Source organism: Eutrema salsugineum, unplaced genomic scaffold (genome assembly GCF_000478725.1).
Source record: "Eutrema salsugineum unplaced genomic scaffold, Eutsalg1_0 scaffold_22, whole genome shotgun sequence".
NCBI classification, from domain to species: domain Eukaryota; kingdom Viridiplantae; phylum Streptophyta; class Magnoliopsida; order Brassicales; family Brassicaceae; genus Eutrema; species Eutrema salsugineum.
The window spans coordinates 1,257,340-1,275,166 of record NW_006256812.1 but is presented as its reverse complement, the minus strand read 5'-3'; the positions used below and the strand labels follow the sequence as shown (position 1 = coordinate 1,275,166).

General features: G+C 38.6%; 4 protein-coding genes across 6 annotated transcripts; 3 read left to right on the top strand and 1 right to left on the bottom strand.

Annotated features, from left to right (window-relative positions):
• The first annotated feature begins 96 nt into the window (after positions 1-96).
• On the top strand, positions 97-10,676 carry LOC18015531. Of its 2 annotated transcripts, none has more exons than XM_024155098.1 (16): positions 97-548; positions 924-3,614; positions 3,787-4,237; positions 4,563-4,791; positions 4,970-5,134; positions 5,234-5,506; positions 5,602-5,847; positions 6,160-6,471; positions 6,573-7,928; positions 8,023-8,079; positions 8,374-8,784; positions 8,949-9,172; positions 9,299-9,432; positions 9,544-9,765; positions 9,851-10,029; positions 10,355-10,676. In XM_024155098.1, exons 1-16 carry the CDS (start codon positions 167-169, stop codon positions 10,460-10,462), a joined length of 7,440 nt encoding a protein of 2,479 aa, XP_024010866.1. In that variant the 5' UTR covers positions 97-166; the 3' UTR covers positions 10,463-10,676. The 2 variants fall into 2 exon arrangements, with proteins under 2 accessions (XP_024010866.1, XP_024010867.1); XM_024155099.1 differs by having other exon boundaries at positions 415-548; positions 944-3,614.
• A 1,419-nt stretch (positions 10,677-12,095) lies between these two features.
• On the top strand, positions 12,096-14,339 carry LOC18015530. Of its 2 annotated transcripts, XM_024155102.1 has the most exons (3): positions 12,123-12,315; positions 12,868-13,011; positions 13,125-14,339. In XM_024155102.1, exon 3 carries the CDS (start codon positions 13,279-13,281, stop codon positions 14,044-14,046), a length of 768 nt encoding a protein of 255 aa, XP_024010870.1. In that variant the 5' UTR covers positions 12,123-12,315; positions 12,868-13,011; positions 13,125-13,278; the 3' UTR covers positions 14,047-14,339. The 2 variants fall into 2 exon arrangements, with proteins under 2 accessions (XP_006397848.1, XP_024010870.1); XM_006397785.2 differs by having other exon boundaries at positions 12,096-12,315; positions 12,868-14,339.
• Positions 14,340-14,767: 428 nt separating this feature from the next.
• LOC18015529 lies at positions 14,768-16,020 on the top strand. The gene is made up of 3 exons (XM_024155103.1): positions 14,768-14,901; positions 15,247-15,329; positions 15,780-16,020. Exons 1-3 carry the CDS (start codon positions 14,823-14,825, stop codon positions 15,813-15,815), a joined length of 198 nt encoding a protein of 65 aa, XP_024010871.1. The 5' UTR covers positions 14,768-14,822; the 3' UTR covers positions 15,816-16,020.
• Positions 16,021-16,057: 37 nt separating this feature from the next.
• On the bottom strand, positions 16,058-16,886 carry LOC18015528. Its single transcript, XM_006397783.2, has 2 exons — positions 16,370-16,886; positions 16,058-16,286 (listed from the first exon to the last, which is right to left on the bottom strand). Exons 1-2 carry the CDS (start codon positions 16,817-16,819, stop codon positions 16,221-16,223), a joined length of 516 nt encoding a protein of 171 aa, XP_006397846.1. The 5' UTR covers positions 16,820-16,886; the 3' UTR covers positions 16,058-16,220.
• Positions 16,887-17,827: the final 941 nt, after the last annotated feature.

The following is a 17,827-nucleotide window of genomic DNA, read 5'->3' as shown; positions in this document are numbered from 1 at the left end:
TACTATTTATTATACATCATAACCCAAAAAAAAGAGAGAGAGTCTCAAATGAAATATTGTTGGGCCTAAATGAGATACATTACACGGAATTCATCAGGTTAGTGTGACTTACATGGTAGTGCAAACGGGAAAGTAAGATTTGCGTTTTCCGTTAAAACCCGTGAAAATGCCGGAGACGAGTCACGACGCGATCTCGGTCACAGATCCGATCGATCAGTTACCTCTCCGGCTACTTAGATCGGAGATCGTCCCACCAGCTCCCACCCGATCCCAATCTTCTATCGACTGGCTTCCAGACTTCGCCGGCTACTCATGGCTTGCTTACGGAGCATCCACTCTCCTTGTCATCTCTCATCTACCTTCCCCTCTCCGCGGCGAAGACTCCACCAACGGTCCCTTTTTCCGTCAAATTATCGAGGTTTCCGGCGAATCTTCTTCTCCAGTTACTGCTGTTTCGTGGTCTCCTGTAACGCCGTCTCTAGGCGAGCTCGCGGTCGGGTCTGGGAACTATATCTGCCTCTTCGCGCGTGATCCCAGTGATTTGAATGGTAAAACTTAATCTAAAGCTTTCTATTATTCCTTCTTTTCAGTTGAGAAAATGGCTTTTTCGAAGCTTCTCTACATTTTGAACAATTCGTGGTTCTTGTCTGTTTAGTTTGCAAATCAACACGCGATTAGAGTGTAGTTAGTAGCCAGTGCAGCCTGTTGGAAATAATTTCTCTTCTGAGGTGTTTATAGTTCTGTTCTGTTCACGGTCTGGATTGTGATGCCACTAATGGTTTCCATCTTCTTGGTTCAACAAGTATAGTACTGACACTGGTTATTAAAAGAAGGATCCATTGGGAAATGATTAGAATGTGTATCTTCTTTCTCCCAGTTTAGTTTTGGATATCTTAAATTTTTATGTCTTTACTCATATTCAGGTTCTTTTTGTTGGAGTCAGAATGCTATATTGGTGCAAGCATCAAAAGTTGAAGCAATTGAGTGGACAGGATCCAGCGATGGGATAATTGTTGGTGGAACTGATATTGTTTTCTGGAAGAGAAGGAACCAATCCTGGGAAATCGCTTGGAAGTTCCAAGGGGATTACCTTCAAGATCTGGTGTCCTCCACCTGGTCATCCGAGGGTCCTTTTGCGACAGCAACATCTTGGAGCAAGTTTCCAGTCGACTGTGATGAGGCAGGTACACGCGTCTTGGCCTATTATAGTGATGGGGAGTCATATCGTAAAGTTGAATTGCCTCATCCTCAGAGAATATCCATGATTCAGTGGAGACCGGTGGCTGCAGAGCAGTCTGCAATCTGTGTAGGGAAATCAACGAGGAATGTGTTAATGACGTGCTGCTTGGATGGGGCAGTAAGGTTATGGAGTGAGGTAGATGGTGGAAAGACAAAGAAAGGCATCAAAGATGTGAATGATCATAAAAAATCGTTTTGCGTGGTAGCTGTGATAGAGATAAATCAGGTCTTGGATGGCTATTTGGGCAGAGATTTATTTATTGTTTGGGGAACTCGCATAGGGGGTATATTGAAAACCATGGAAGGTACTAATCAGTTGTTTTCTATAGAAAAGTATGTTCATGAAAATGTTGGCAACTGTGAGTGGTTGGTAGGACACGGCCCTGGAAAGTCGGCTTCTTTGTGGGCTGTCCATTGTCTTGACGACATCTCTCCCATGAGGTTTCCGAGGATCACATTGTGGGCGAAACAAGAATCAAATGAAATTGGTGTGGAACCACTCTCTCGAGCTGAGGCTACAGGCTCTTCTGATCGATTACCCCTTAAGAAAGTTTCTGTATCTAGAAATAACCTCTATGGCATGCCACTTATCTGCTCGTCAATTAGTTTATCTCCGCGCAATACTGTATATTGGTCTTCCTTGCACACAATAAAATCACACGACTCAGAAGAGTCATCTCCAAATAGATCCAGTGTATTGAAGTGCATTACGGAAAAAGTATTAGATCTTGATGGTCATGGTGGGAAAATCTTACAGGTGGCCTTTGATCCTATCATATGTGAGGCGAGATACACTGCTTCTCTGGACTATAATGGTTTGATAATAATCTGGTCCTCTTGTGATTACTTGAACCGTGCTATTGACCATCCTATATCAGTTTCTACTTGGAAACCTTGTGGACGGCTTCAAAATTTAGATTTAAGATTGAAGTACACGAGTATATGCTGGGCACCTTCATCATTGAATGATGAAAGATTTCTTCTTGTGGGACATGTAGAAGGCGTTGATTGCTTTAGCTTGAGGAATTGTGGGATGGGTTATGATGGTTTTCTAACCCATTACATTTGTACCATACCATTTTCAGTTAGCCACCCTTTGGATTATGGTCCGACCAGCATATTTGCAATTCCTCTGTCTAATTCTTTTGGAAAGACATTCAAAAGTAACAGATTTTTGCTTTTGAGTGTATGGATGAAAGAGAAACGGTTTGATGCTCTGTCGTGGAGAGTGACTTTGCATCATTTCGATGCAGCAGGAACCACCTGCGACTGTCATTTTCATGATTTTGATAGTATTGAATCGGGCAAGTGGTTGTTCGAAGATACTTTTGCTGGTAAGACAAATTGCATTGCTGTTCGAGCATGCTCTTCAGAAATACCTAAATCTCACCGTTACGATGAAGTTAGTAGTTTTGCTGTGGTCAATCCAAGCGGCAGGGCTTTAGAGAATGACATGAACATTGAAAATCAAGCTTATACTATGGCAACTGGTCAAGCTGATGGCTCTTTAAAACTGTGGAGAAGTAGTCTTCAGGAAAGTTCAACACCTTCCATTCCTTGGGAGCTTGTTGGCATGCTTACCATTGGCCAAAATCCGGTCAGTGTTATATCTCTAACTGATTCGGGACACAAGATAGCAGCACTCTGTACAGAGAATCATTCAAAAGCTGTCCACACAATTAGTATATGGGAGATTGTACACCTTATAGATTCAGGGGTTTTCATACTTGAGGATAAGTTACATTTTGATGCAGAGGTTGCTGCCGTAAGATGGTCAGCTGTGGGCAATGATCAGCTACTGCTTGGAGTTTGCACACAGAAGGAGATGCGGGTATATGACAGTGCTCGGCAGCCTTGCAGAAGTACCAGTATCGCTGTCTCTGATTATTCTTCAGAGGCACAAATTTGGCAGTGCTTTGCTGTTACTCGAACATTTTCTGCTATTCATGATTTATGGTGGGGCTCCAAAGCTATGACTGCCGTTGCTCATAATGATTATATTAGCCTACATGGGCAATGGCTGGCCGTTATTGACAAGAAGCAAAAGATCGATAACAATCCAGAAATTTTTGCAGCCAATCTTCCCAACCTAGTGAATGCTACAGAAGAAGGCAGAGACTCTGAGTTGTTATCTGATTCTGGTCTTATTGATCTTAAAGAAGCTGATACTGCATCTAATAGCAGAGGGTGTATTCCTCTACTTCCAACAAGTAATGCAATTGATGACTGGCAATCCAATAGTATGCTTTTAACTGGGACCGCATCTGGTTCAGAAAGTATTATTGACATTGCGAGCATGTTACATATGGTGGAAAAGTTAGGAGGTGCTTTGCCTCTATATCACCCTCAAGCCCTCCTTGTAGCTATACGTTCAGGTGATATGCTGCAAGTGTTTTTGGTTTTTCCCTTCTTCAATCAATACCGAAACTAAGCTGTTTAGCTTTTATTTAGCTTTCCCTTCTTATTTTTTTCTTCGTGCAGGAGCATTACCTGTGTCATGCGGTTAATTTCACCTTAGCTAAAGATTGTTACCTCTGATGTGTTCAGGAAATTGGAAACGAGCAAGCGCAGCTTTAAGGCATTTTGCTGAATATATTACATCAAGTGATGCCTCCAAGAAGGATTACGCTGTAAATTCAGATAATTGTCCGGATATCCCTTTGTCAAAATATTATGAAATGTCTCTCTCCAATGGCCCAAATCTTAAGGATTTCAGTTGGGGTGGGACATCTGGTTCAATACTACAGAATTCACAGTTTCAGGCAGGGTTGCAGTCAAATTTCAATATGGATTCTTATAGTCCCAATAGTAGTCACAGTTCACCTGCCACCGACATGGAGTTTAGTGGGTTCTGTGAACATCTGAAGAAGTTAACAGATGAAGCAAATATTTCCAGGATAGAAAAGATGCAATATTTTGCAATCGTTGACCTTCTTAGCGAAATTAGTAACCCACATTCTACTTCTGTCTATGCAAGTCTTGATGACGCTGGGAGAAGGTACGATAATCTTTATTCTTAATTCTAATTTACGAAGGACCAATTAAATAACATGGACTTGCGAAAGAAATGTTCTATCATGTATGTTCATTTTCTCCCTTAACCTGTTAAAGCTGAAAGATCACACGTGTGTTTAATTCACAAGGCCAGTTTTCTCCTGTTTTAAAAAAAAAAATCTAGCTGTTTGTCGGCCTCATAAAAGTTACATCAGTTGCGAAATATTGATCAGAGGGTCTTGTATATCACTGGGGGGCAGTTTTTTGCTTTCCTTCATGAATGATACTGAATGGTATTCATGGATTTTTGTGTTCTTTCTGCTGTGTAGATTTTGGGTCACACTAAGGTTTAAACAGCTGTACTTGACTCGAAGTTCTGGCAAAACAGCATCTATTGAAGAGTTGGATATTGACTTTAGTATGATAGCATGGGCTTTTCACTCAGAGTCTCAAGAAAATTTGTCTGATTCTCTTTTACCAAATGAATCATCATGGCAACAAATGCGATCACTGGGTTTTGGATTTTGGTATTCTAATGTAGCACAATTGCGTTCACGAGTAAGTTTTAAAATTCAATGCTTGGTCCAAACTAGCTATGCAAGAACCCGTGTATTACAACTCCTTCTATTTATTCTTGGTTTCTCTACTTTAATGAAATTCTCTAATGATTCCAACAAGCAGATGGTAAAATAAATAGATGTGCATCTCTTATTTTGATGCTATGTCCTTTCTGTAGATTGAGAAACTGGCCCGACAGCAATACCTGAAGAACAAGAATCCTAAAGATTGTGCGCTTCTCTATATAGCTTTAAATAGAGTTCAAGTTTTGGCTGGTCTTTTCAAAATAAGCAAGGATGAGAAAGATAAACCCTTGGTGGGTTTTCTTTCACGCAATTTTCAGGTATTCGTACAAACGATATTATTTATTTCTGTACGACTTCTGGCATTAGGATATCATATTTAATGGCATATCTCCTACTTTGATGTATCTTTCTTACAGGATGAGAAAAATAAGGCAGCAGCCTTGAAAAATGCATATGTGCTGATGGGTAAACACCAACTGGAGTTGGCTGTAGGTTTCTTTCTCCTTGGAGGTGAAGCTTCATCTGCGATAAATGTTTGTATAAAAAATATTCAGGATGAGCAGCTTGCGCTCGTAATTTGCCGGCTTGTTGATGGGCAGGGTGGTGCCCTGGAAAGTAATCTTATAAAGAAATATATACTCCCATCTGCTGTTCAGAGAGGAGACTTTTGGCTGGCAAGCCTTCTTAAGGTGATTATAATTGCTTGCAAATATTATTATCTTTTGAATTTACCTTTCTTTGTTGGAGTTTCAAATTATGACATGAAGCTGTATCTGGTTTACAGTGGGAATTAGGAGAGTACCACCAGTCATTTCTTGCTATGGCTGGATGTCTAGAGAACCCTGTTACTGGGAACTCTACTGTTACTTCAAATCACATCTCTTTTGTGGATCCTAGTATTGGCTTATACTGTCTCATGTTGACTACCAAAAATACTGTGAAGAACGCTTTGGGGGAAAGGAATGCTTCAAATCTTAGTAGATGGGCTACCTTAATGGCTTCTACTGCCTTCAGCAGATGTGGGCTCCCGGTAAGTTATAACGGGAACTAGAATATACTCTGTGCTTGCAAATGACAAAGGATTTGGGATTTTTCTTCCAGATATACATGTTGCACCAAAATACCATGTTGAAGTCTATGAACTTATTGTATAGGGAATGGAGCTAGAGCTATCTTTTTAATAAGTCGTTTTAGGATCAAGAGAATATCCTTATCTGCAATTTTTTGTTAAAGATCTTGCGGCAGAGTATATCTTGTAGACTCTTTTGTTGTTTCTGAGAATTGAGTTTGGTCTTCCCTGCTGTCAAATCTAATTTTTTTCTTTCTTTTTGCGAGTTGTTAGCTCGAGGCGCTGGAGTGTCTTTCAGCATCTGCCGGCAGTCATGGTGGTACGAATCATGGTGTTCTTGAGCATTCTGTTCCTGATTCGACTAATTGGGTATCAAGCGGTGTTTCATCTACTGTGGACACTCATTTTAGATTGGGTTTAGCTGTCCAGTTCCTCTCAAAGCTATTACGGGAAGCATCCACACAATTAATGACTTCTAAAATTGTTTCGTCTAAGAAACTCTCAGGATTTCAACATAAGCTACAAACAGCGTTGGAACAATTCTACCAGCGATTTTCGTTGTCTTCATCTTGCCTGCGTAATTTGGTATGCGGTTTCCACTACTAATACATGCACATGATATTAGTTTTCTCACTTATCTAATTTTGATTGCCAGTGTAATCTGCTTCTTTGTTTTCCATCTGCAGATGATTCTGTCAGCATACAACTATGGGTTACTATCCATGGGATACAATCTATTTCAGGAAAATAGTTCCTTAGGACTCTCGGTAGACAAGTCTCACGCAGATGAAGATCTCCTCCAATACTCAGCGTTGTGTAAATTGATTCTAAAAGCGACTGAAGAGAAATCCTTTGTATTGTCACGAATCATTGCTGCATGCAGTGTCACTGGCTTACACTCAATGCCATGCTTTGAGGAAAACAAGGTATCATCTGGACCTGAACCAAAGTGGTCCAATGCTTTGCGATTTTACTTCCAGGGAATTCTGCAATCCTTCTTTAGGTTAAAAACTTCTATAAGGCTGTGCTTGGGCTCCTCTGTGGAAAACCTGAAAACAAGACTCGCAGTTGTTCTTGATTTAGTCGAATATTGCGCAAGACTTGCAATGGCTTGGGTTCTGGGAGATGTAAATTGTCTCTTTCGAATGGTGCAGCCCCTTACGATAGCATATTTTCATGGGCATATGCCTTATGAGGTTGACCTGGAAAGCCTGAAGAGAGTTTACGACCAAGAAGTTTCTGTTAGTGTTCCAGATGCATCAGATGTAGGAGTTAATTCTATTGTTGAGAACAACGAAGTTGGCTATCCAGTGTACTCAATTCCAGAAGATGAAAGGCGTCTTGTAACACAAGCATGTTTCTGGAAGCATGTTTCAGACTTTGTGAAACATAAGCTGGTATCTATTTCGATCGATCTAGATGATGGTATCTCGAATAGTAGTTCCTCTGAAAAACTTGGTGCTCAGACATCATTGTGTTCCAGTGATGACATTGTATTTGTAACTGAGAAGATCATGTCCGTTCTGGGAAAAACACTGATTAGCACCCTTGCTCAACTCTCTTCCTACCATATAAAACAACTTGTATTGCTCTTGAAACAGAAAATAGAGAAGAGAATTCAGGTTCCTACCTTGTTATGGTTGCACGAATGTCGGGAATCTCATGCAAATTTTATTAATGGAGCTATCCCAGATGCAGGTATAGAGAATGAAGACAATGGGGACCTTGCAATTTCTGTGAGGTTTTGGAAGCTTTGTGTTGATACTCATCTAGTATTCGAAGCTTGTTTGCTAGAAAATTTTGACATATCTGAATGGTCAAAATTAAAACCATTGGAAGATTGGAGTGATATATACAGAGAAGTAACTGGGAATAATGAGCTCAATGTGCCATGCAGTCAAGATGGTAAGAGTAGTAATGGGGTGGCTTCACCTACAAGCCACGCTTCAAATTCTTCGCATAAAGCTACAATAACTGCCAATGAAAACTCGGCTTTCCAGAACCCCAAAGAAATCCATAAGAGGACAGGGGAACTCATAGAGGTAATTGTTTTTCTTACATCGACCAACAAGTACTGATATTCTTTGTGGAAACTTTGCTATGTTTGGTGGTTGAGTATTCTCATCTTTCTAACAGGCCCTATGTATCAACGCCATCAACCATGGGCAAGCTGCATTAGCTAGCAATCGCAAGGTCAGTAATCGCATTTGTCTATCTTTACTTTTTTGTGATTTGAGAAGTTGTAGAAACTTGCCATATATAATGCACAAAACTTTGACTATGCATAAGATGAGTCTGAATCCTGGAAAACCTCCAATCATCTTATGTCTTTATCCTGTTTCGAGATAAAAGTTTCTTACGATATTGCATTTCCCCATAGCAACACCAAGTTTATGTGTATTTGTTGTTGCATTGTTTTCTTATGCGTAGTAATAATGTGGCGTCAGACATAAACACATCCCTGAATGTGGATTCTGTTACATGCAGGGTATCATTTTCTGTAACCTAGAAGATGGTGGTTCCCGCGATGATCAGTCAAACTATATATGGTCAGATGCTGATTGGCCACATAATGGTTGGGCTAACTCTGAGTCAACTCCTGTTCCAACATGTGTCTCACTCGGTGTTGGTCTTGGGGACAAGAAAGGAGCACACCTTGGGTTAGGTGGGGCCACTGTTGGTGTCGTTTCTCTTTCCAAGCCTGGGAAAGCTCACAGAGTTCCGGGTTACACTGGGTTAGGAGTCTCTGGTCTAGGTTGGGAAACTCAAGAAGATTTTGAGGAGTTTGTTGATCCTCCACCAACAGTTGGAACTGTTATTACGAGAGCATTCTCTAGTCACCCAAAAATGCCTCTCTTCTTAGTTGGCTCAAGCAACACTCACATTTACTTGTGGGAGGTATGAACCTAAGCATTTGCATCATCTGTTTAATTTCTTTTGTTTTATTTCACGTTAACGAGTGTCTATTGAATGTCAACGATAAAATATGAAGCATTTTGACAGGGTGGCATTTCTTAATATCCTTGTGGATCTTATTATGCAAACATTATTACATCTTGTAGTTTGGGAAAGACAGAGCTACTGCAACATACGGTGTTCTGCCTGCTGCAAATGTTCCTCCTCCATATGCTTTGGCGTCAATATCAGCAGTGCAATTTGGTCCATGCGGACACAGATTTGCTAGCGCTGCATTGGATGGAACAGTATGCACTTGGCAATCAGAAGTTGGAGGAAGAAGCAATATCCATCCTGTTGAATCATCTCTTTGCTTCAATGGCCATGCATCGTATGTTTCATGATCCTTGAGTTGTTAAGTTCTCGTTAACTAATGTGCTAAAAGCACCCAAAATTTGGAATTTATTGCACTCACTCGTGAAAAGTTACCATTTGTTTTCTGTTGATATGGTTGCAGAGATGTAGAATATATCAGTTCGAGTGGATCTATCGTTGCAGCTTCAGGATATAGCTCAAGTGGTGTCAATGTAGTTGTATGGGATACTCTAGCTCCCCCATCAACCTCTCAGGCATCCATCAGTTGTTATGAAGGTCTCTTCCAATAACACAAATCGAAAATAGCAGATTAATCAACATTACTATCATTTTCACATAACCATAACTCTTCTGTTTTTTTTTTTCTTTTCTTTTCCTTACACGAAGGTGGTGCACGCTCTATCTCGGTATTTGATAATGACATTGGTAGTGGCTCAATTTCTCCTATGATTGTAACCGGTGGCAAAAATGGTGATGTTGGATTGCACGATTTCCGGTATATTGCAACGGGTAAGATGAAGAAGCAAAGGAACTTTGACGGAAGAACTTCGACTGATGGAGATCAGAACAAGAATGGGATGCTTTGGTATATACCAAAGGCTCACTTAGGTGCGAACCTTATACCCTACTTTGACCTTCATGTTCTGTTTAAATTGGAAAATGTTTCTCTGAATCTGGTTGGTGCAAATATCAGGGAGCGTGACCAAAATATCGACAATCCCGCAAACTAGTCTGTTCTTGACGGGAAGCAAAGACGGAGATGTTAAACTTTGGGATGCAAAAGCAGCAAAGTTAATTCATCATTGGCCTAAACTACACGAAAGACACACTTTCCTGCAGCCAAACTCTAGAGGCTACGGTGGAATCATTCGGGTAAGTAAAAGCTTAAACCTTTCATCCTATTTTCTTACAAAGGTTTCGGTTTGGGTTTTCGTTTTAGTGAATCTGAATTTATGGTAAATCGTTCGGCATATAATCAAATTATATCTTTATTATTGTTTGGAAAATGTTTTATACTTTGGCTAACCAAAACCCAAACCTATAAAGTTTATAAACCATTTTAGCCGTAATAAGGTCTCGATTTTCTAGAGTAGGTTTTCTTTATTCTTTCGTTTAATCCTAACTATATTCAGGTTTTGTGTCATCTTTAAAAACTTAAAACTTAAAAGGTTGAGTTTATATTACAAATTTATTGCAGGCTGGGGTCACTGACATACAAGTTTGTCGGAATGGATTTATCACTTGTGGTGGTGATGGCACTGTGAAGTTCGTCAGCCTCAGAGATTCCTACGACAATGGAAAATAAAACATTTTCCGGGAAAACTATTACAGCCAAAAAGACGAGTGAGGTAGAGTATTTCAGATTCGTAATTTTTTTGTAATGTAAGTTTTTTTTTTTTTTTCTCCCTATGGTATATTTTTGGTGTATACACGCACTGACGCACATATGAAAGCAGTGGAAGGAATATTGAGTTGACCTTAATCCAGATTTATAAAATATATCTTTGACTTGACTTCAATATACGGAAATATCATCATCTATTTATCTAACTTTGACATGGTTTGCATTGACTTAGTTGATTGGGATTTGACCGGATTCATGGAATCGGACTGACCGACTCCAATCACATTGGAGATTTCAAGTTTATGTGTACCGATAATTGCAAAGAGCAAAAGCAAACATTACATCAAAACCGAATAATTTTGGTTCAACTTGGATTTTTGTATGCTTGCTGAACCAAGACAACCTTCAAAACCGAATTAAATACCTCAACAATACACACTCGCAATATTTAACAATTAAAAAAAAAAAAAAAACAGAACTAGACGCCATTCAATCCCAGCTATCGCTCATCCTATTGTGAAATAAAGTCGAACGAATGCTAGCTAAACGTTGTCAACAAATAAACCTGAATAAAGATTTAGTTCGTATTATTGTAAATCTATGTTTTTTTAGGGAGGATTCGCTAGTATTAGACCGTTACAGTTTAATAAGATTATGAAATCTTTGACGGCTTTCGTAAAGAACCTGGCCGTGATTGTATTACGTAGTAGATTATATTATCTTGTGGTTAATTATAAAAGTGCGCCATTATTTTTGATGCAGACGAATGATATATGAATCATCAAATGTTTGATTAAACCCATTATTATCCCTAATATTATTGTTAAGAAAAGTGTCCATTTCATTTGATACCTATTCTAATGATGTTAGTTGTATGCATCTTATATTGTTTTAATTATGACGAATATATTAGTGCTGACATAAAGCATCTTCCTATAAAATTATCATTGTTTAAATTTCTTGTGGAATCAGATAATAAAAATATCTAATGTAACTATCAATTGGAGAATAGTGGGGAGAGAGAGAGAGAGACAATTAACCATATAATGACTTGAAGAAACTTTTGCTTCACCTAACGTTCAATTACTAGGCGACGTCACTATTTACATTCTCTGTACCTAATCTTCAAATCTTTTTTTTTTTTTGAATCTTCATACTCTAATCTAATCTTCAAATCTAGTTTAAACCAAATCAACATGTATTAAGATCTTATTTTTGAAAATTTTCGTAAGGTAATTGAGACAAATATCAAAAGTTTTAGAAAAACTGAATCGAGTTAGCTAAATCTTCTGTGGATTAAGATTTTTGTTTTTACTAGTATTAATCAAGACATAAGGTATTAATAGCGCGTGGCGCGTATTCTGAAGAGCCAGATTTCGCTCCTAAGTCTCCAAATCATGTAGATAAAAGGTCTTATCCGTAAAAAGAAGAGAGAGAATCCCCACTCGATCTTCTTGTTTCGCGCCACGTGTAATTAATATCTAATCGAACGGTTCTCGTGTGAAATCTATGGGCAAATCTGTGGACTCAAAGACTCAGAAACATAACTATGGGTCCTGAAAAACGGTACCGTTTAGCGGAAGTTTGCGTGCTGAATGACACATGAAGAAAACGATAACTGCAAGATTCAAAAGCTTCATCGGAAGCAAACAAAAAATCTCTGACAATTAAAAAAAATCAGACAACTCTATCTCCGCTTTTTTTTTTGCTGTCTTCACGGGAGTGACCTCTCGATTCGTTATATCTGATCGATTCTTTTATTCCGGTGTGTGGATTTCGTCCCTGATTGATCCCGGTGTTACTCTCTTCTTCTGGTTGGTTTTTTTTTTTTTTTTTGGAAATTCTGCAAATTATTGTTGTTTCTCTGAAGTTTTTTCGTTTCTAGTTGGTGATTATGCTGCCGACAGTTTATTTCATCATCCGCTGTTTTCGTGTTTTGGGTCTCATCGGGTCTGATGGTCTTTTTTTTGGGGATTTAATAAAATTTTGGGATTTGATTCTGATTTGATAATAATTGCAGAGAATGATTGTTTAGTTGGTAGGTAGGTTAAAAAAGAGTTTGCTTAATTTTGACCAGAATCTGGCTCTGATTTGTTTGCTTCTAGTGAACTTAGGAACTAATTCTTCAATTTCCCTTAAAGCAAAACATCAGATTCTTTTATTGAAAAGGGTTGGCAAGCTTTTTGGTGATGGATCTGTCTTCACCTTTCTTTCGTAGAGGTTATCTGGCCGTCTCAGAAAGATTCCTCCTTTTAAAATGATTCATTATCTTCTATAAATGGAATCAAATGGTTAATTAGACTGCTAAACCTGAATCACATTTTGATTGTTTTTGTTTTCATCCTCAGTCTTCTGTCTTATTACAGAGTTATGGTGAAATGATGGCAGCTGCTGAAGCAAGAGCAGTTTGGCAAAGAACAGTTAACCGTTGCTTTGTCCAAGAAGACGCTAAAAGAGCTCCCAAGTTAACCTGTTGCCAATCTTCATTATCAGCTGCTTCAACTAAACAGGTTGGAGATTCTGGATCTACTCGAGCTCTTGTTGATCCTCCGAATCAATCATCTTGTGCAGGTTTCATGCCTCGAAACCCTAATTTCCCTGATGTGTTACCCCACAATGCCAGATTATGGGGTCATCATCATCATCACCACATTCAGCCAAACCACAAGGAACAAGTGAAGAAACCATTAGAGCCTGAGGTCGATATCTCTGACAAGAAACCTGAACTGGGAGCCAAATCTTTCAAGTCCGAAAGCTTTCAAGAGTTTATAGAGTTGATGGAAACGAGGGAAAGTTATGGTTCCACTGGGTATGATGAGTCCTCTGAGAAAAAGTTACTAAATGAGCTATCTTTCGATCCGAGTGCTCCATGGAATCCTCTCTCGAGCGAGAAAGCTGGACCGTGGTGGCGAACCACCGATAGAGATGAATTAGCTTCCTTGGTTGCACAAAGGTCTCTAGACTACGTTGAGAATTGTGATCTACCAACACCACAGAAGATGAAACGCTCTTATTATGGTAGTCCACGTTGTTTCGACTCTGATGGGCTCCGAGATTACTCTGTCTCTAAGCAAACCATCCACGAGCACGGGCCAAGAAGCTGCCTGAACAGAACTGAGGATTCGTCTGAGTCTGAATTAAGCAAATCAGAGCTACTAGAAGCGCTGAGGCGTTCCCAAACACGAGCCAGGGAAGCGGAAAACATGGCTAAAGAGGCGTATGCAGAGAAAGAGCATTTGGTGAAGCTCCTGTTCAAGCAAGCCTCAGAGCTTTTCGGGTATAAGCAATGGCTACAGCTGCTTCAGCTTGAAGCACTTATCAAGAACAAGAAGATTGAGAACAACAACAAGAAGAACAACGAGCCACCAATTTCCATCCCTTGGAGCAATTCCAAAGCAAGAAAACCGGGGAGAAAGAGAAGAAACAAAAGGGCTAAACCGAATGCAGCTAAGTACGCGGTTGGTTTAGCTTTGGGGATGAGTCTTGTTGGTGCTGGTTTGCTTCTGGGTTGGACTGTGGGATGGATGCAGATGCTATCTTTCTAGGTCGAAAGAGAAGGAAAAGAGAAGAGAAGAGAAGAAGAAGAGAGACCTCGAAAGGTTTTCTGAAAAAAGATCATCTTTTTCTCAGTGAGCAGCTTGATGATCTTGAAGTTAGTTTAAGATTTGCTTCGAATGCAGCTTTTGAATTTCGTTGATGAGAATGTAAATTGTTGTAAGAATTTTGTTAATATTATGTTTCTAGTTTGATAAGTTTCTTAAAATTCATACATATGAAATGATCTTTCATGTGAGTATTTATCTGCGTGTGTTGATTTCTTAGCTATATGATCTTTCTTCCATGTACACATAAATAGCTTCTGTCTCTTTTTTATGTAATTTGTTTATGTTTCGTGGATTTAATACAACTTTAAAGACTACATATATATATATATATATATAGGTGATGTATAGATTTAACAACTTTGTGTGATACAATTTTTATGGACGTTGAGATGATGATGAAACTTTGTGCTTATAACTTTAACCGGAAAAATTAATTAATTGCTTTTAACAGTGACAAAAATTTTAGTTGAATTGATTTTCACTTCTTGGGTAAAAAATCCTAGCTTTTTCACTCTTTTTTTTTTAGTTTTTCGTTTAACTACTCGACTACGTGGCAAAACCGGAAAAGTGATTTGATTGCGAACATTCGGGCCCGGTGACCCGACCCGATTTTAGAGGATCCTTTTTAAAAGCCCAGTGGGTAGTCCGGAAAATCAATCGAATCAAAGACATCGACGAGCTCCGAGAATTTCGTCTCAAATCGAATTGTGGGAAAAATGCCGGTCATGGAGAAACTGAGGATGTTCGTCGCGCAGGAGCCGGTTGTCGCTGCGTCTTGCTTAATCGGCGGTGTTGGTATGAACCCTAATTCATAATCGTTACTCACAGATCGAAAAGATCGATCGGCAATCTCTTTTCTTCTTAGAAATGATTTGCTTCAGGATTTATCTAGTTTCTGGAAACCCTCTTTGAACGTATGGCTAGTTTTTGTAGTGGTCTGAGAAATTAGAAATGTATGCAAGGGGACATTTCGAGATTCGGAATCGCCATATCTAGGGCTTTTCAAAGAAGAGTGGCGTCAGAAGTTGGAACCTAGTTCCAGCCTCGGTTACTTCGATAGCTGGTTAATTAAGAAGACTAGTGTTAGCAAAAGGCAATGTGTTGTTACATTTTCTGAAGGTTGTTCTTCATCTTGTGTAGGACTCTTTTTGCCTGCTGTTGTGAGGCCTATTCTAGATTCACTCGAGGCTTCCAAGCAAGTCAAAGCGCCTCCACTTACAGATGTAAGTATCAGATACAAATTTTGAACATTTCTTATACTTAGATGGTTAAATTATTCGATGATTTCCTCTCTAATGTATGTCCCTGATCCGGAATCTCGGCATTGTGAATTCCTATGTTTGGTTAGGCGAATGTTTAGATGGTTCCAGGTTCTGTATTTTTATTTTGTTTTGTGTGTTGTAACATAACATCATCTCAATGTTTTGCCTCTCCTCACTTTGTTGCATATTCATATGATTCGCTTGGTTCATGTATGACTCTGTGAAAATGCTATGCTTTTCTTCATGGACGAGTAGCATCATGATCACGTTTTGTTAATTTCATAAAACCAGGATTGGGCACAAAATATATTTGTTATTAGTTAACCCTTTGTTTAGTAACCCAGTACTGAAATATGCGTAGACAAACAAATGCTTCAAGTATTTTTACTCAGATCCAATTTGCTTTTGCAGGTTATTGCTGGTGTCACAGGGAAGAAACAGAGCTAATCCTAGCAATGTTTTCTTACATTCAGATTTCCATATTCCTTTTTTGGTCTTTTAACTCTTTTCTATTTTACAAATGAAATAAGCCAGACTCATGTTTTTGTTTCTGAAACTTATATAAAGGCATGTGTGTATGTACACTCCCTGTCAATCAGATGTATTCATTTCTTAATGACAAATTGAAAAGCTTGGAACTTTTTTGTTGCCATGGCTCATGAGTCTCGAGTACACACACACATATATATGTATAGTATAGCATACATCACAAATATATTAATTTTACAATATAATAGAATTGCTAGTCTTACATACACTCTTAGTAACTCTTACATCAACTTGATCTTCAATAGGTAGATAGAAGATGATTAGTGTTTTGTTTAAGCAATGCAATTGAAAACAGGTTTAAACCTATTCACTTCTCAGCTTCTTGTTCTTCCATGGCATTGCTTGCTTCAATCCTTTACATAAACTTCCCTGCATTTCCCCAAACCAAACCAACTAAGTAAAAGAAAGATTTGGGAAGACGAAGGAGCCAAAAAAAAAAACGAATACTTTACCCAAAAGTGAGATCCTTTTACAGGTCCACCACCATGGAAACTCCCTGATCTGTCAAACCTAGTGATCTTCATATTGTTGCTGATCTCACCTGCTCTCTCGTTCTCCGACAGAAAGACATAACTACCCCTGACAACAAAATCCCTTCTCCCTTTCCTCCTCAAGAACCCAAAGAGCCCATGTTTCCTCTCAGGCAAGGGCATTTGAGCAAATTCACCAGGAAGGAGCAAACGAGGTGGCAAATCAAGACATTTTGGGTAAGAGAGAGGACGAAGAGGATTCTTGGGCTTGCCTGGTTGCTCTTCCCAGCAAAAAGGAACAGAAGCTAGAGTGTGAATCGGAGAAGCAAACACACGTGGACTTGCAGGTGATGACGTGTACAACAATGATCTTGACTTTGCAGCTAACACAAGTGCCAGCTTCGCCTTCTCTTCTTCCTTTTCTTCTCCCATTTTTGTTTTGCTCTGTTTTGTTTCTTTCTTTCCTTTCTGCTTCTTCTTCAGCTTAGGCTGTTTCTTTTTAGGTAGTGGAGAGAGTGAAGAAATCAAAGACACCGCATTAAATATGTCTCAAATCATTTTTGATTATTAATGATCCAACGGTGATTTTTTACTGTTTGACTAGATAGACAACCTTTCATAAAAGTCAATACTCATTTGTTAGAGGAAATTGACAGACCACGTCACCAAATACTTTTATTTTCTAAACTATTATTATTTCTTTTTCACCATATAATATTATTCTAAATAGTGATTTCTTATAACTTTTTATTGCTTCTAACTACCTCACTATTTAGTATTTACTGCGAAATAAACTACTAATTCAATTTCCCTGAATTAAATAAAATAATAAGTGATAACTATAACCCGATTACAGAAAAAGGAATGGCTATTAATCTCATCCGTCTACTCAAAAACCATGTGTTATACTGTACCATGTTTTATAACATGAATTTAAATTAACTAGTCAAATCATTAGAGCTGAAGAGAGATTAAATCAATGTATTGTTTGGCGCAATGAATCAAATTTGATAGTAAAACCAGTAATTCAGGTTATTTTTTCCCCTTTTGTCATTGTAGTCGTAGTAAAATATTACTTTTGAAGAGTAAATAATATTATGTTCAAAGAGGTGTACGCAGGTAAATAGAAATGGACGGAAAATATATACGCGCACTTAGCCCACGTGAAGCGCGTGATCATAAAATATTCTCTTGGGTTTTGCCTTTTTGGGTAAAATGGAAAAGGAGATGCAAAAAGCGCGTGAAACTGCTCTTTAAATCCTTTTTTTCCTGCATATGTATCTTATATTGTTTTTAATCAACAATGTGTGATTCACATTTAATCATCTTCTGTTCATGCAAATTACATCACATACTGCTTGCCATTCTACTCTCGATTCGAATTAGAGAATATTTTTGGTAGTTTTTAACTAATTGTATACATTTTTAATGTAAGGAATG

Bases quoted from the DNA above. Each gene is read 5' to 3' on its own strand.
- LOC18015529 (XM_024155103.1), top strand. From the start codon at position 14,823: ATGCCGGTCATGGAGAAACTGAGGATGTTCGTCGCGCAGGAGCCGGTT. The intron at 14,902-15,246 runs GTATGAACCCTA...CATCTTGTGTAG, and splicing joins TTGCTTAATCGGCGGTGTTG to GACTCTTTTTGCCTGCTGTT. The intron at 15,330-15,779 runs GTAAGTATCAGA...TTGCTTTTGCAG, and splicing joins AAGCGCCTCCACTTACAGAT to GTTATTGCTGGTGTCACAGG.
- LOC18015531 (XM_024155098.1), top strand. From the start codon at position 167: ATGCCGGAGACGAGTCACGACGCGATCTCGGTCACAGATCCGATCGAT. The intron at 8,785-8,948 runs GTATGAACCTAA...TACATCTTGTAG, and splicing joins CTCACATTTACTTGTGGGAG to TTTGGGAAAGACAGAGCTAC. The intron at 10,030-10,354 runs GTAAGTAAAAGC...AATTTATTGCAG, and splicing joins GCTACGGTGGAATCATTCGG to GCTGGGGTCACTGACATACA.
- LOC18015530 (XM_006397785.2), top strand. From the start codon at position 12,880: ATGATGGCAGCTGCTGAAGCAAGAGCAGTTTGGCAAAGAACAGTTAAC.
- LOC18015528 (XM_006397783.2), bottom strand. From the start codon at position 16,819: ATGGGAGAAGAAAAGGAAGAAGAGAAGGCGAAGCTGGCACTTGTGTTA. The intron at 16,287-16,369 runs GTAAAGTATTCG...GGGGAAATGCAG, and splicing joins TAAAAGGATCTCACTTTTGG to GGAAGTTTATGTAAAGGATT.